This window comes from Anser brachyrhynchus (assembly GCF_964034855.1).
Source record: "Anser brachyrhynchus genome assembly, chromosome: 6".
In the NCBI taxonomy this organism is placed as follows: Eukaryota; Metazoa; Chordata; class Aves; order Anseriformes; family Anatidae; genus Anser; species Anser brachyrhynchus.
In genome coordinates this window covers 32289816-32306549 of record NC_137700.1, presented here as the reverse complement: position 1 = coordinate 32306549, position 16734 = coordinate 32289816, and the positions used below count along the sequence as shown (strand labels likewise).

Here is a 16734-nt window from a genome sequence, read left to right as displayed (position 1 = left end):
AAATAGTGCTTTTCTTTCTTGGGATTTTGTCCTGGTCCCATGGACTTTTGCTGCCAGGGGTAGAATTTGTAGAAGGGACAAAGGGTTTCCTTCCAGGCCTGTTCCATGTTATCCCAATGGGTAACTGATTTAGGATGTCCAGACACGAAGCCCCTGTGCTGATACCTCTCAGCCTGGTCCTAGAGCTGCCTCAGAGCAGGGCACTCTGATTTCTTGCAGCCGTTGAGCAGCAGAAATGAGCATGGCCTGATGAGATGCTCTGATGGGGTGCTCAGCTCTGGCTGCCTGTAAGCGCCCCTGGCTCCGTGCGTATCCATCCTACAGAACTGCCTACCCCCTGTCCGGAGCAGAACAGCTTTTGCTGTTGGATATGCCTGATCTCTGCTGTCAGGAGGTGAGGCTTGGTGTTGCTGGCAGCAAGGCCGTTTGCTTTCACCAGAAGGACGCGGGGCGGGTTTGGTCCATGCCATATCCCCCGAGAACCTGTATGTGGTCGCACAGCGTGGAGGCCAGCAGGTAGGTGGGTGCACCAGCAGCCGTGGTGCGAGGACACGTCCCAGAGCTCCAGCTGCTGTCACAAAACTGCTCTCCAGGCGTGTCCCCACTTGCTCTGGGTGGCAGCTAGGAACGTGTCACTGGCGTGGCCTGATGTGTCACAGACACAGCCGATAACCTTCCCAGCCGGTCTGACACCCGGCTCGCTGTGCATCCTTTTCCTGGCCTCGCCCAGGGCTAGGCTGGGACATCTCCTGCCTTGGCTACAGCACTGCTGGTCTCTGCCTGACCATTTTGGTTGTCCTCACTCCCCTTTGTGTGGGGGAGGATGCTCTGCGGTGGGATTACGCAGAGCAGCTACACTGGGTCTGAAGGGGGGTGGGAAGGAGATTGGGGTTCGTCCAGCCCAGATGTCAGGAAAGGGACTTGCAAAATAGAGAGGAGCCAACATCTTCCCCCCAAAAACCATCCGTTTCTAGTGACCCGTCCTTCGAAAGCGCCCTCTGACAGTGGAGCTCGCAGCCAAAGGCTGACCCATCCCTCGCCTCTAATCTGCTCTTTCCTCCTCAAGTCCGGTCCCTGGAAGGACGCCGCTCTCCAAGAAGACATTCCAGGGGGGTTTGATCACCGTGCTCGCTGCAGCCGGGCCGAGCTTGTGCTCCAAGCACCTGCTGGTTCATTTAATTAGCAACAAATGAGAGGCGTGGGTTGGGGGAAGAGAGAGCAGCACCCTGGTGAAGTATTTGCTGCGATGTGATGTATTTTATTTTGGGTTCGGGAGGCAGGCCATGAGGAACATTTTCCAAAAGGCTCCATAAACCACCTCCGTTCACAGGGTGATTATTTGAGGAGGGAGGAGGGTGTGGATTTAAATCGGTGCTGCTGATTTCTGCAAACAACCACATTATTTTTAATTCATACTCCAGGCTGCCTCGCCCGTGGCTTGATGTTAGGAGCTGTGAATTTTCCACGTCATAACAAAGTCCCTCTATAAAAGAGAGCCCTTTCAATATATTCTAAAAAATTGATTTGAGATATGTCAGGCTCTCAAGTAAGTCAGTCTTTAGGGTGGAAAACTCTTTCCTTCCCTCGTGGTGACCCATTAATTTATTTGTATTGCAGCAGCACAAACCAGCTCTGAGCAGACCTCGGTCTCCTTGGTGTCTGAGGACGGAAAATGCATGAGAGGCCGCAAGCCCCGATGAACACAAATTGAAAGCAATAATCCCTTTGTTCATCGTTATGAGCTGAGCCCAGGCGCTCTCTGTTGAGATAAAAGCATTGTGCGGCTAGCCCCATCTTATTGTTGAAGGGAGCGGAGATGGGCCAGCTGGGGTAACGCTGCAGGACCGAGCCGTGGGTGCTGGGTGCTCGCTGTGCTCCTGCCTTGAGAGATGAGCAGTGAGAGCCTCGTGCAGGAAGGGTCGCGCTCAGCTTCCGCGTGCTCCAGCCCACAAGCACTCGGTCAGTTTTTCTCCATGGGGAGGCAAGTTTAGCAACGATCTCTAGTGCTTCTACACCTGGTGCAAACCATCATTCACAGCCTTATAGACTCGTGTCTATAGACACATAAGGTGTATTGTCCTTCTGCCTTATTTTCTTAGTACGATGAAAGTGCTACAAGGAAGAACACCGTGTTGTTTTTGTTTTTTTGTCCTGACTATAGCAGAAAAGCTGGGTTTTAGAGATTTGGATTTTGGATTGCCCTTTCTGTAAGAGCTTTCGTCTCGTGGATTTTGAGAGGATAAATTAACTTGTGACCACGAGGCACGCGGATGCAGTAGGGACTGGGGCCCTGGTGAAAACTCAGACTGATCAGTTTGTTCTCATGCAGGGTTTTAAATTCAGTCCTGGGCATTGGGTTCTGGTCCAAGGACAGTAAAAGTTCACAGAAAATCTCATCTTGTGAGACTGCCGTCATCCTGAATATCAGAAATATTGCAATAGCTTTCCTATTGCAGGCCTGGAGGATGGACATACAACATTCCTCTAGGACAAGCTAGTTTGTATTTAGTTATTACCTACACAAGGTCTTGTATTATCTCTTTGTTGTTGTTGTCTGCACGTCTCCTGGACCTGGTGGACTCCTGCAGGTCAGCATTAAGCTGAGAACCAACACCACAGCAGCATCTTTTCTTCCTGTTAGTCTTACCTCCGTTCTCCATACTCTGATGTTAGAAATGGGTTCTTGCTGCGTCGATCTGGAAGCAGCACCTCAAGGGACACATTCAGACTCAGGATATAAAGCTTGAAGTTCTTTTTCCACCTTCTTTGACGTTTGAGAGATGCTTTTCAGCAGGTGAGATACTATCACAGTGACAGCCTGTCTGTCATTGAAAGCCTTGACGCTCGAATCATAATCTTCAGCTCAATTTTAACAGAAAGGCAAGAGAAGCTGTCTGGCAGTTTGCCTTGTTGCGTGCCTCAATATCGCTAAGAAGGGAAATTAGTTTTCCTTTTCAAGCCTCTGTTGTGTTTGCACAGTTTAATCCTGTTCGGTCCCACGTCAAGGGAAGGGGATCACCTGCCCGGGCTGCTCCTGCTGCCCGTAATGGAGAGCAGCCCCTTTGCTTGCCCCTTCACCTGCTGCTGCTTGCTTTCGAAACATGAGCATCTTCCTCCAGCTTCAAATCCTTCTCCACGCTGATGCTAATCTTCAAGGTTCAAAGCAGGGGTGAGATTTCAAAGCCTCCTTAACCACGTTAGATCTGCGGTGTGACATTCAGGCTGTGTTGAAAGCTCGTGTGTGGAAGTACGCCGAATCGCGCCTCCGCACCTGTTAGAGCGGGGAACATTTCTTCTGAGTCTCGTTTCAGTTTTGCTTAAGCCTCTCTCAGGTTTTCCTCCATTTGTGGCCAGTGCAATGTTCTCCTGTGCCTGACCTCATGGAGAGGAGCGCAGCAGCCCCAGATGAAGGGCTAGAAACAATCGTCTGCACCTGGCTTAGCAAAATAGGTTGTTTGTGTGTACGCGTGTGTGTCTGGTAGCGTAATGTATTTGTGCAGTTACTCGAGCCAAGGTTTCCCCCCAAAGGAAGCCCTAATTAAGCGAGATAACTTTGCATCTGGATTGCTGGCAACGAGCGGCTCACCGGCTCTGCGTGCAGGGCTGCCCACAGGTGTGTAGCTGCTGCCCTCCCATGCTCTTTTCCATCCGTGCTTGATAATGAAGGGAGATGAAAGGAGATCAGCAGTATCAGGGTTCAGTGAGGCTGACGTCGTGCTTTACCGTGGCAAACTGCTCAACCTGTGCTTTCAGTAGTGAGTCTTGCCCTCAGCAGGATCCACACGTGGAACTTCGAAAATTAAGTTTCTTGTGTCCTGGTAGAAAGCAGTCGATGTGACATTCCTCCTTCCACCTCCTCCTCACTTCTCACTTCTTTTTGGGGATCTGTTTTGTTCTTAAACGGAAATTTTACGGCTGGGTTCTGCAGATGGCTGCAAATTCCCTAGACAGGCTGTACCCTGCTCTGATGCTGAGGTGCTAAAGGCTGATCTAAAATACACTGAAGATAAGAAGAAACTTTGCAAAAGTTTTCCTAAGCCTCAAATCAGGCCTTTTGATTTCAAATAAATATTCCTACAGATCCCACTGGAGTCGGGGGGGCTCAGAAAAGCAGCAGCCAGTTCTAAAAACCGCCCTGCCCTCAGACAGCTCGGTGGCTGCTGGCGAGGGAACTGGAGGGCATGGTCATGGCCCTGAGTGTTGAACCTCCTTGGTGCAAGTTACCCTGTTCCTGGGTGCTTTCTTCAATGAAGCATCATCAAGAAATTTTGGCAGGGGGTCTGTGAAATGCTAATTCCCTGCCCCAGCCAGGTATTTATGTGTGGTACCTGCAGCGTGTTGGCTAGACTTGGGCCTTCCAACACATCTGCAGGGATATTTCCGCAGTCTGGGCATCCCTCTCGTGTCTCTTTATTGTGGCTTTGTGTGCTGGGGAGGAGGACAGAACAGAGACATGGGGAAACCCCCGGGGATGACGAGAAGTAGCCCTAGATGCCCGCATGGTACCCGGCGGGGTCAGTGCGAGATGACACGCGGTGCTGGCGGGCAGCCCCCGTGCTTCCGCGGCCACCCTCGGCTGAAAGCTCAGGAAGCCGCTGCCCTGGTTGGGACGGGAGAGGCAGCTCTCCTGCGGGCAGAGCAGCTCCGGCTCTGAAGGCAGCCTTGTTCTCCACGGGGCAGGGAGCAGCGTGCCGCCACCTCCCAGCCTGATCCCTCTGGCCACAGCCCAGCCCGCGGCCCTCGCAGACCCCGCCGGGCTGGAAGCGTCCCGCTGCGAGGACGGGGCTGGAAGGAGTCCCTCTCCTCCCGGATGCGGCCCTCAGCCTCGGTGTGCTCGGCGTCCCTCACGACTTGCAGCAGTTTTGTCATCCGCAGCTTTGGGAAAGTCACAGCCCCGAGAGCGTTTCTTGACAGCGTGCCTGGGCCGCTTAAAAGCTACTGTGATTAAAACAGACCAAACCAAACAAAAAAAGCAGCCTTGTCAAAGACCTCCACCGCTGCTTTTAATACTCTGCCAAGCGTTACATGTGATTAGTTGGTATAATATACAGCATATCAGCTGGTCCCCGAGCAGCGTGTCCCGGGACGAAGGATTATCTGAATGAAAGGCCCTGCAGGAACAAAAGCAGCGCGGTGTAACGCGGGGACCCTGTGAGCAGCCGCCGTGCCCACCCTGCTCCGCGCCGCACACACGCAGCCCTGATGGCCATCGTCCAAACCCGTCTTCTTTCCCAGGGTTTGCTTTCATTCTCAATTAAATTAACGAAGCTCCTAAGGCGGGCTTGTACGTACAAAAATAAGGTTTCAGTCTCAGGCTCCCTTCTCAGGGGTCTGGGCTGGGTTTGTCCTGCGGGACGTGGTGTCCCTCCTTCCAGTACAGCCTTGGGCACAGTCTGGCCCATCCACAAGGTCCTTTGGCACAGCAGGGTGGCTGCATGGGTCCCCTGGGGTCCTCTTTCTGGGCACGGGCTGTTAGGATTCAGATGTCACCCAAATCCCTCTTTTTTTAAGGGAATTTATTGGGCACCAATACCCACACAGTGCTTTAGGGCAGCTGCTGGAAGGAGCTGACGTGGGTTTAGGTGCCCAGCTAAGGCATCCATGCTGTGTACTTGTGCTGGCGTTGCTTTGAAAGTGGTTTTGCTGAATGTTGCACGTGGATTTCACCAGTACTGGTAGATCTGTAGATAGAAACACACCTGTGAGATGCCCCTGTGCCCCTGTTCTTATGTTGTGGGGCATAACTCCTCCCTCCCTCCATTGCAAGCCCAGGGGAGGAACCATGGCTTGGAGTCTGTCCTTCCTGGGCACCGGGCAGCTTTGCTGCCCGTAGGTGCAAGATGAGGACCCTCAGCAGGTCCCCGCACCTGGGACCGGGTGGGATCTGAGCCGCAGGGCAAGCGCTGGGTCTGGGAACAGAGAGGCTTGCAGCTGGCCCTGAGCTGTCTGAAAACGCTCGTCCTGCTGGCTGCGTGCTTGCCTCCCTCGGGGCCCGGAGCATGATATCTGTTACATGCAGCTCCGTCTGCCCGCTCGGCTGATGGGATTCGTCGTCTGTGCTCCTTTCTAAATTACCCCAGGGACGGGAGACGCATGTGCTTGGAACCAGATCCACAGGCAAAACATCTCGACGGTTGGAGGTAGGGAGAGAGGGAGAAAGAAGACAAAGGAGTCTCCTCCCAGCACATAGTTAAAACCTGTGGTTGTGTTTTGTTTGGCACGGTTTCTTCATTGTGCTGAGCCGCGCGGCCGCTCTCCCTGTCTCCCCAGAGCTACAACCAGCGTCCTACGGAGATGACTAGATACGATTGCAGATGGAGCTGCTAAAGTAAAATGTGCCATTGTGTTCGGAGCTATTGTTTCTGCTTTCAATATTAAAGTTGCTTGTGGTTTCCAGGGGACAATATATCAAGCAGAGCTAACAGGCTGTAGAGAAGATGTAGATTATGAAAACACGGGGATTAAATTTCATACGTTTGGAGCTAAAGCCTCATCTCTCCCGTAGTAGTGGAAGCAGGGGAGTAGCCTTGCAGGTCACAAAACTCTACCAAATTAACTAAGAGTGTCTGTTTAAGCGGGTTTAGTCAAAGCGGTGCTCATTGCTGTGTGAGCAGCAGAAGTCTCGCTGAGGATGGGCTCTGGGTGCGAGATGAGCTGCCCTCCGGCGTGGAAATGGCATCTGAGAGCACTCCCACACCAGGCTTTGCACTGCTTCATGTAGATGGGGTCTGTCTGTCGGAGTAGCCCTGGCTTAAAATGCCGATGCCATCAGCTGTTATGTCTTTATAAGGGAGGAACAAGGCAGAACAGGGCACTGCTGTGCGGGATAGACGTGATTCTCCAGCCCTTGACGCCTCAGCTGCCCTGGAGGATGGGCTGGACGCAGGGGAAGTGACGCTGGCACACGAGCAGACCCTGGAATGATAAATCAGTTCCCTGCCCATGAGATGTTGTCCTTAGCCTGTGACACTGGGGAGCAGGTCAGGAGGCTTGCAAGAATAATTTGACAGAAGGACAGTGCTGGACAAAACAGGCTGGGGCAAAACCAAACCAGCCTGCAGGTGGTGCTGACCTTAATACTTGGTGTGTAATTAGTGTTAACAGCAAGTGTTTAATTAAGAGCAGCGCTCTGCTAATGGCTCTGTGCTGCATTTTGCATACAGCCCGCAGCACCTTGCTTTCAGCTGCGAGGCAGCGTTATCCAAGGGCAGGAAGCTCTGGGACGCTGCAGCCTCCCATTGACCCGTCCGCCCTTTGTGTTGGACCCACTGCCGGGCTGAGCTGCTCCTGCCGGGACAGAGATCTCTTGGTAGGAGTTAGGAACTGGCCGTCTTTGTGCTGTGGGGCCTTTGCCGTGGCTCAGTAAGGTTAATGCGCTAATAAACCCTAAAGGTCCGTGGTGCTGCGCTGTGTGTCAGCGGTTGGCTTGGAAGGGCTGAAATTGAGAGGAGGACAGAAGGTAAATGGTTATGGAGCTCTCAGGCAATGGAGGAAGCGGCGATTAACAGGGGTGACCTTGGTGCTCTGCTCCCTCTGCTTTCAGCGAAGCTCCTGCACTTGCCACCGTACTTAAAAATGGGACTTGTGCTCTGGTGGTGCTGTCAGACGTATTTCTGTTGCTCCACTGTTAAGTCAGCTCCTCTCTCCAGCCCAGACTGTCACTGTGCCCTGCAGCGAGCCTTTTAGGACATGCCTGGACTGTGCAGTCTGAATAGCTCGGCCATCTCTTGATGCTCTAGCTCCGGAAAAAAGGGAAAAAAGGGAAAGCGTTTGCATCCCCTCCTAAAATGATGAGCCTGCCTCCGAAGCTCAGCTAATTGACCCAGCGGGGCATAGCATCAGCACGTCTCCAACATCTCTGCATGACCTCGCCGTGCCATATAACCGCAGCATTCATCTCTTCTCTCTCTTTCCACAGGCGTTATGGTGTGGCCTCGCTTCCCAGGGATGTTGCTGGGGCAAACGCACTGCAGATAGCAGAGTAACAAGGGCCGTAAATCCACCACGGATAGATGGAAAAGCATGAAGTAGCCTTTGTCCCAGCATCTTCCAGTGCGGTTAAGTCAGATGAGGCCAGCCTAATTTAGCTCTGGGGAGACAAAATGCTTCTGGCAGGACACATCAATAGCTGCTCTGTGAAGGGACAGGGTAGGCTTTCTGAGAAGCTCTTCAGAGATGCACCGAGTGGCTCTGTCATCCCAAACCAGCACCTCTGAATGTTTTGCTAGTCTGTGTTAGCCACAAACGCCGGGCTCATTTTGCGGAGCCCTTAGAGAAAGCTGCGTTTCTCTAAGAAAAACACCAACTGTCAGCTGGGAAGCAGCATTCCCTCTTTTGATGGATTATGTTGGGGAAACACCCCCACTCCCTGCTTCCCCCCCCCCTTCTCTTCTCCTGGCTGTTTGAGTTGGATACTGAAGGGCTTGTAAGATTTCCAAGGTTTCTGGTGGAAATTTTCAGACCTGAGAGAGGCGTTTTCCCTTTGGGGATTACACCATGCTTTAAAAGTCTGTTCTTTTTATTTTATATGTGTTTTCCTGCTTTTGTTTGACTTTCTCACGGATTGCACTATATTTAATTCAGAACATATCCTATAGTGCTGTCATTGTCAGGCACGTTAGCCGTTATCCGGACAGTTTTTGCTTTAATTCTTTCTTTTTTTTTTTTGCTTTCAAAATAAAAGGGAAGCCAGTTACTGCTGCTTCCTAGTAATTGAATGAATGCACTTCTCTTGCATGCTGTGGCACCGTGTAACACCAGGGGAGAGCCAGTGTCACTGGCTGCCTGATGGAATTATTCCTGCTGCACTGGGGAACGGGTTACTGCGTTAGGAAGCGATGGAGTTTCACCTCCTTCTGCCTAAGATATTGGTTATCCACGTGAGTGGCTAACAGCTGGGCTCAGTCTGTTTCATGCCCTCACCCAGAGATCTCCAAGTCCTCTGCGAACTTTGGCTAACTGCTGCTGTGCTCAGGAGCAGCTCTGTTTCAGCCCTGTCGCTTTCTGAAGGGGTGGGAGCTAGCCAGACCTCCTGCGGGTTTGTGTCTAGGGGGGCAAACTGGTTTCTTGCTCCTCGGAGAGAGTAAGGCAGAGGAGGAATAAACACGAGCTCGGTGTGACCCGCATCCAGGAGAAATCCTCCAACAGCTGTGTCCTACGGAGGGATCTGCCCCAGAGATGGTGGCTTTGTTCCCTGTCATACACGTGCTCCTGTCCCTGATCCCAGCAGACATGCCCTGAGCTGGGGTAAGCCAGGCCTTCCCGCTTGTGTCACGGATGCTCCACCAACAAGCTCTAGCAGAAGAGCTGCCCTGAAATCCAAATGGTGAGGAGGCGATCTTCTCTGAGCACGCTGATACGAGGTGAACCTGGGGTGACTGGCTCTCGTGTCATCAACACTCAGGCTTGTTTTCACCTGCTGACAGAGGCAGAAATCCACTGAAATGTTGCTGTGGTACTGAGCAGGGTGAGAGCCATTTGCTGGAACTGGGGGCTAACCGTCTTCCTTAAGTGAAAGACCACCCTGGATGCTCTGGTTAACCGGGATTTGCAGTATGCTGCAGATGGACAAGCCCACAAGTGGGAGGATAAGCATTTCTGAAAGCCACTGATAATACTTCTTCCATTTGCTTCTGTCCTGCTGATTTTGAAGTGCAATTCCTTTAAATTTGGCCTCTGACTCTTGCTCTGCTGAATCAGGCTCAGAGCGTTTGGTGGCTCTTGATTAGATCTCACGTCACCTTCCTGAGATCTCTCCCATTTTGCAGCTGCAAAAGCAGAGGCAGAGCCACAGAGAGCTTTATCCATGGGAAAGCTCTGGCAGATGGCAGGATTCAACCTGATTCTGGCTTCGCCCTTCCCTGCAAATCCCACCGTGTGTAACTCAGAACGTAGCTGACGATGCTGTAACCGTTGGTCATGTCAGCAAGCAACACAGCTGGTTTTCATCTTCAGAAGGAAAGGAAATTGCTGCTGCTTTTCCGGGTTTAATTAATAACATTTTCTATTCTGATATCTTACCTCCCCTTCTCATCTAAGCTTTCATTAGCCACATCAGGTTCTTTCAAGCTTTTTTGAGTGGCGGATGCTCTAAACCCCTCCTGGTGAGGGTGTGAGTTTCATTATCTCCTATTGTAGATCCCTGGCAGCAGCACTGCTTTTTTATCAGTTTCTTTTGCAGCCTTCTCGCAGAAGGGCGCACACAACACCACACTTGTACGGATGCCTTCTCTCCTCTGCCCCATGAGCTGCCTTTAGCTCTTCGTTGCTTCTTGGGACTCTGACTGAGCTCAGATGAGCCACACGAGAAGGGATCACCAGGAGCTCCCCCTCTGTGCCTGATGCCTACCTCTCCTCGTGCACTTTACCTTTCATCCTCATGTACTTTTCACATCCAGCAGTGGCTAGGCTCATGCTATTCTTGGCTTGCCTCTTTTTTAATGAAAAGCACATTTTCTGATGAGCACTTGGGAAGAGAGAAGCTTGGGAAGAGAGAAGCGTCTTTGCATTTGGTGTAGGAAGAGTTGTAGCCTTGGGACCTCTCGAGTGACGGAGTGTAAGGTGGCAAACTTGCTGGAGTTTCTGGGGGCACCTTGCCAGAAATACGCTGTTCTCAGTCTCATGGTCATGATTTGCTTTTCACCAACTGGCTATTTTGCTGGGACGAGAGTAAATCAGACACTGCAGAAAGTGTCTCTCTCTGCAAAAGGTCGGAGTCCTGCATCCGTTTGCAGCTCTGGATGTTGTTTCGCCCGCCAAAGTAATGGGTTTGGATGAAAGTCATTCTCAGGGTCTCTGTTTGTTAAAATAAATCTCCTGTGATTGCAGCACTGACCTCCTGGGGGACTTTGATTTTATCTGTGCACAAGGCAAACTTACATCCACTTGAAAGGAACCAGCGAGATATGCGCTCTGATAAGAGGTTCCGTGGGTGTCCTAATTTGCTCATTTTAAGAGGTGTGGAGAACTTCACTCTTGTAACTGGGGGAGAGTTAAAACTGCTGCAGGGAAGGAAGGGCAGGAATTAACAGCCCAGCAGGAAACTCCAGCTTCAGTCCACAGAGTAAGGCATAAACGGTGATCAGGTACCGTCGGTGGGTTAGTTTCAGAGAGTTAGATTTGGTCACACGCTTCCAAAACCTCGAGACCAAATCAGGAACGAATTCCCACTGCCAAATGCTGCAGGATCAGGCCATTAAGCAGTTTATGTTCGTCTTCCCCTCACTGGTTGGCTTGCAGCAGAGTAAAAGTCTGATCTCTTGAAAAAGACAAGTCAGCCCTTCGTCTCAGGTGCTTTTAGTCCTTACATGTAAAAGAGAAGGAAATGTTGTTTTGTGAAAGTTTAACCACGGTAAATAAAAGGCAGTAAGTAAATAATTACCAGGAAACTGCCTGGCTTCTCATCTTCAGATGAGGGTCGTCTCAAAGGATGCTTGTTTTTCTTTGTTTGATTTTTAATCAGGTGGTACCATCCTAAGGCACGGGGAGCTGAATCTGATTTTCACAGCAAAACTGATGTGATGTGATCACAGATGCCATCAGCAGGTGACTGCTGGGCCAAATCCGACCCTTATTTGCAGGAGCATCTCTTTCTTCGCTGCATATTCACCTTCTAGGTAGAGGTGGTCTGAAGCAGAAGAGATGAAAAGGAAATAACAGCCTCGCTGGCGGCCTCTCCCTCATGTCCCATGCGACGTAAATGTGCGAGGCAGCTTCCAGAGCTCCCTACGTTTATACCGAAAGTGTCGAGACTGTGCTATTTGTCTTTCATTTTCGTGGCCTTTAAGGATGAATTTGGATGATGGTTGCAAGTTTATCTTTGAATTGTAAAAGCGAGAGTGGTTTTTGGTTGTTTTTTAACAGTGGATGCTGATTCTCAAACAACTGCCCGCCTCCAGGAGCTGGACTTCAAAAAAAGAGGCCAGTTATTATTAGAGGTGATACCACTGAAATCCTTTTCCTCTTCCATATCCTTGCCAGTCCTGTGATCTCACGGCTATGTGTAGGTAGTAAGGAGCGGAGTAGGACAGTGCTCTGAGACTGCGCCCATCTTAACGAGCAGCACCTCACACAAGTAATTCCCTTGGTTTTTATTTTGATTAATTACATTATCATTTACTGACCACTGTGAGTAAGAAAGTCCTAATGTGGGCCACAAGGTTTGTAGCAGGTCTTCTAAAGGAGCTTAGTGCAGAAGCGAGAACAAAGCTGCTCAGAGCCCAGGGCAGGACTCTGTGGAGGACTTACGTAGGAAAGCTGTTGGCAAACCCGGAGTAATCTGGGGACACAAAGCCTGGGGAGGTGGTTTTGGTGGCAAATTACTTGTGGATGCACATCTGTTGTGCCAGAAGCAGGAATGGGACGTGTTTGTTCAGCCTGCCTCCAGACGTGTTGCCTGTCTGGGTGGGAAGCCCATTTCCCGGTTTCCATATACCCGCCCTGTTCCCAAACGGATCCCCCACCCCGTGCCACGGTGACACGCTGACAGTTTCTTTCTGCTCATCCCACTCGTCATGCCATCGGAGCCCGTGGTGGGATTTATGTGCGAGTGTTCGTAAGCAGAAAAAATGAGTGTGAGCTCCTGCAGATTTGCTGAAAATGCATTGCCCACTTGGTTTTCTTGTCTGCCCAAACTCCATCCTTTGGGAAGCCTCCACATCCAGACTGCCCTCCTTTCCTTTCCTTTCCCCCGGGATGGTTTTACTCTAGGCAACAGGAGGTGACTTCTTCATGCAGTGAAGCTTGTCCCTAACTTGAATGTTGTGTCTCAAACAGTTTGTGGAGACTGCCATGTCTGAACAGAATAGCCAGGGGCTATTGAAGTGAAGGATATTTTTTACCAGTTATATGTATATTTGCAAGAAACATAATGATTTCCTTTCATGAAAAAACCATTTGTCACACACTAAAGAGTTTTCAACTTTTGGATGCTCTGCAGACATCTAAGTGAACCGAAAATCTCTTTATTGGTCTTCTGCTGTTAATTATCCACAGGGGAAAGTGCTGCGACTACCAGGAGGAGCTTCTGTGGTGCAGCCCGTAGCTCCCTGCATTTTGGGCCGCTCCATTTGTCTCCACTGGTAGCATCTCTTCTGACTAGAGATGGGCTTTGGCTTAGGGTGCCCCATCACCTCTGGCAGGTTCGGGATGTTTCATTCAGGCCTGTTGCTGTTCCCCCCCCGCCCCCCAAGCCCATCTCTCCTTGTCTTCTGCTTGTCCTTGTCCATGGGTGTAAAGGTACAGGATCCTGCTTGTTTAGGACTTTAGAGCTAATTTGCACTGGTTTTACATAGCAGAACTCATCAGGGAAGTGCCGAGGAAGGGTCTGTGCTTCTTTTTGTTTTGCTTTGACATCCCGAAGGGTTTCCTGCCCTGCAGAGCTGATGAGCACTCACTACCTTCCAGTCTGTGTTGCAGGTTTTCCGTGTCATTAATGCTCATTCACACAGACATAGTCGTGCTGGGAGTGCTTTATTAGGCACTGATGAGAACAGCTGGGTACAGAGGCCGGGGCATTACTGCTGGCCTGCAGTTATGTCCTTGCACAGATCCTTTGTAGGATCTCTGTTGAGTTCCCTATGTCACGCCAGAGATTCAGCTGCTAGTTCCATCCTGACACTTGTGCCCAGGTGCCCAGCACTGCCCCACTTCTCTCGCTCAAATGACTGGTCCAGGGGCTCATCCACAAGCCAGCAGCGGGCATCATCTGGGGCTAGAGGCTTCCAGGGGGACTGTCCCTCTCCTCCATAGGTGCCCAACCTCGCACAGTCTCCTCGAGGAGCAGCAGCTTCACTCCTTGCCTTTAGTTTTGCGTGTTGCCCATTGGGATATTGCCTGATATATCAAAGAAGGTGAGAAATCTGCCGCACTTGCAGGGGATTTCACCCTTGGGACAGGCTGTGGCCCCATAAATCGCACCGATGGCCTCTGGAGACCCTGTGCCACCCCCAGCTCTCTGCCATCCAGGCCCTCCCAGCGGAAGCGAGAGCTGGGGCAGTGTCGTCTAGGAAAGTTTAGCCAAACTCTTCCAGCTGTAGCTTGTTGTATCTATTTTGCTGATATCCACCCTTTAGATAAATAGAGCTGTTGTACACATTGCGACGCTCTTGATGTGGTTGACAACGCTTGTATTAGCCAAGCTAATCTAACTCCAAGAATAACCATGAGAATTTGACTGTATCGGTTCCAGCCTGAATAAGTCACTGTGTAGTAAAGTGAGAATCCTGGCTGAAAGTGTAGGAGCAGGGAAGTTTCAAGTGAATCAGTGGGGCTTTTCCCCCTCCCCTTTCCCTTCTTTGAACAAAACTCCTGCCCGTGGCTGTCCTCAGACACCCGGAGCTCCATCTCCAAGAAAACAAAATTTCCCGTTTTCAATAAAAATTGTGTCTCTGTAGGTAGAAAAGTGAGTTAGCGAACAATCCGCAAAGCTACGGTCTATTTATTTACCAGGCTGACTCCCTGATGGGGAAACATGTGGGATCTTTTAAGTTTTTCTCCTGCACAGATGTTCCCTCTGCTCCCGAGTTTCCTCTTGATCTTTGGTTTGCCGTTCCATATGGGGAAAAGGCCGGGGATGTTGTGTGCGGTGGAAGAGGAGAAGGGCTCTGTGTGCTTAAAACAAAAACAGTAAAAAAAAAAAAGAGTCTGTTTTTTTCCTGTTATAGCAAAAGAAAAATATATTTCTTAAAGGAAATCGATTGAGGTAGCTGAAAGGTGGTTAGCTCAAACGGCCTTGCTGTTGCACACACAGCGCTGCTTCAGTTCAGTGCTGGCTGAAGAGCCCCCCCAGTTAGATTTCGCTGCCAGCTTAGGTGTTTGTTTTGGGTGGTGCGTGGATGGAGTTCAGGTGAGAAGACAGGGGTCTCGCGAGGCCAGGTAGCGGGAGGGCTTGGCTTCCTTCCTCAGGGGCTGCAGGGCCCGCAGGCTGTGGGCTGAAAGACGTCTCTCCCGGTCTGCTGGGAATGGGGGAATGGGCGAGTGGGATCGCTGGAAGGTAGCTTTTTGAGGTTTTAAGAAAACGCTGGCTCAGGTGCTCCATAACCACGTGCTCAAGGGTGCTTGGCACCCTTCTGTTTCTCCCTGGGAAAAGAGGAATGCTCCTAATGGGCCAGGGCAGTGGGCAGCGCCTTGCCAGCAAGCAGACACATAGGGGAGTTTGTTAAATAGCCTCTCATCTGGTTGCTTGAACAGCACTTTTAGCTAGGCAGGTGGTCTGTCATAGGGACAGGTAAAAACTGTCTCTACCATCCCGGGCAGACTGTGCAGTAGAGACAAGGCACATTTGTGATGAAGGATGAGAACCTAATTTTAGAAGTGTGGCAAGGCCGGGCTCAGATGTCTGCCCGGGCCCCATCCCAGCTCCTGTGCGCTGCCAGAAACTTGCCCTCCCTTTCTTGGAGTGAGCAGTATCGTATCTTCATGTACAGTCTCCTCTGCAACTGGGCAGAGGGATTCCTGCAGTTGCTTTGCTTTGCTAATCCTCTTTCAAACCATACGCAGGCCAAGAAATCCTCTGTCCCTAAGCAGCCAGTCTCTGCTTTCCCCCTAAGACGTTTCTTCTGTTTCCTTTGCAGATGCAGCTTCTGGACAAGTTCCCTATCGAAGGAGGCCAGAAAGATCCCAAGCAAAGAATCATCCCTTTTCTGCCAGGTAATGCTATGGCAAAAGGCCTAAACAAGATGGGTGAGAGCACCTGGGGCTGCACAGCCACTGTCTCTAGTGCTTTTTGTGGCTGGTCTTACACGTGCCTTTTCCCTGGGAGCTCGTACATGCTGCCTGTGATATCAGGTCTCCACTTCCTCCTACAGTACCTCGTATGGTCTTTAGGGCTCCCAGGGGATCTTACATCAGCTGTGCAGGTTCAGGCTGGCTCACGCACTGCTGCACAACGGGATTCAATAGCATCCGGGGGGCTGTCCCCACTGGTTGCAACTACATGGCCTGAGCCTGGGCTGGGAAGCCTCTGGAGACCAGAGACCCCATTGTGTTCGTTTCTGGGTGCCATGCCTCTGCAGACACATTGCATAGTAAGGGATGAATAGTTAGTGTTGCTACTGAGATATAAAGGGAACTGGGAGAAGATTAAACGCAAACAGGGATTTCTGCAATACTGTCCACAAAGTTAAAGAAATGTCTCTTTGGCCTGAGCTGCTGTCCCTCTGACAGCTTTCAGAGAGGGGCTAGACATGATAGATATCCTCTCCTCGGGGTAACTGTGCACGCTTCCAGCAGCGATTGCAGGGATGGCACAGCGCGTTGAGCCAGACCTCAGCGTGCTCTTGGAAATGCTGGCTCAGGCCAGCTCCCTATTGTCTGACTGCACGATTCTGGCTGTTGGCTTCAAGTTTGGCTAACTGCACTGAGTGTTAAGATAAATGGAGTATTTTCAGCCTATTAAAAGGTCTATTCTGCCTTTAACCGTAAAAAGGAGATCCCGACTCTTCCCCAAAGGTCTGTAAAGACAAGCTAGGATGGGAAGGCTTAGTCCTCTCCGGGAGTGTGCCACAGTCCCTGACACTGTTTGCAGGCAGAACATCTACTCCAGATGTGTGGCGAGCACAGCTCCGGGGCTAGCAGGGAGCAGGGGCTTGGAAACCAGCAGCACAAATACGTGACGCAAGCGTTGGAGCCACAGTAGGGCAGCACGGCAGCCTGGCAGCCTCCACGGGCCTTCTGGAAAGCAGCCCCGGGGATCAGGGATTGCTCTCTGCAGCTCTCCTGCAGATCCTTTGCAGC

The 16734-nt window shown here is 51.1% G+C and overlaps 1 protein-coding gene across 3 annotated transcripts in view; it reads left to right on the top strand.

The window, feature by feature from the left end:
• Positions 1 to 16734, top strand: part of SH3PXD2A (SH3 and PX domains 2A) — a 252617-nt gene that overhangs the window by 53664 nt on the left and 182219 nt on the right. For all 3 annotated transcript variants that reach the window (XM_080597790.1, XM_080597791.1, XM_080597789.1), the window contains exon 3: positions 15573 to 15648. In XM_080597790.1, the coding sequence (XP_080453916.1) occupies positions 15573 to 15648 (76 nt within the window). The remainder of the gene's footprint in view (positions 1 to 15572; positions 15649 to 16734) is intronic.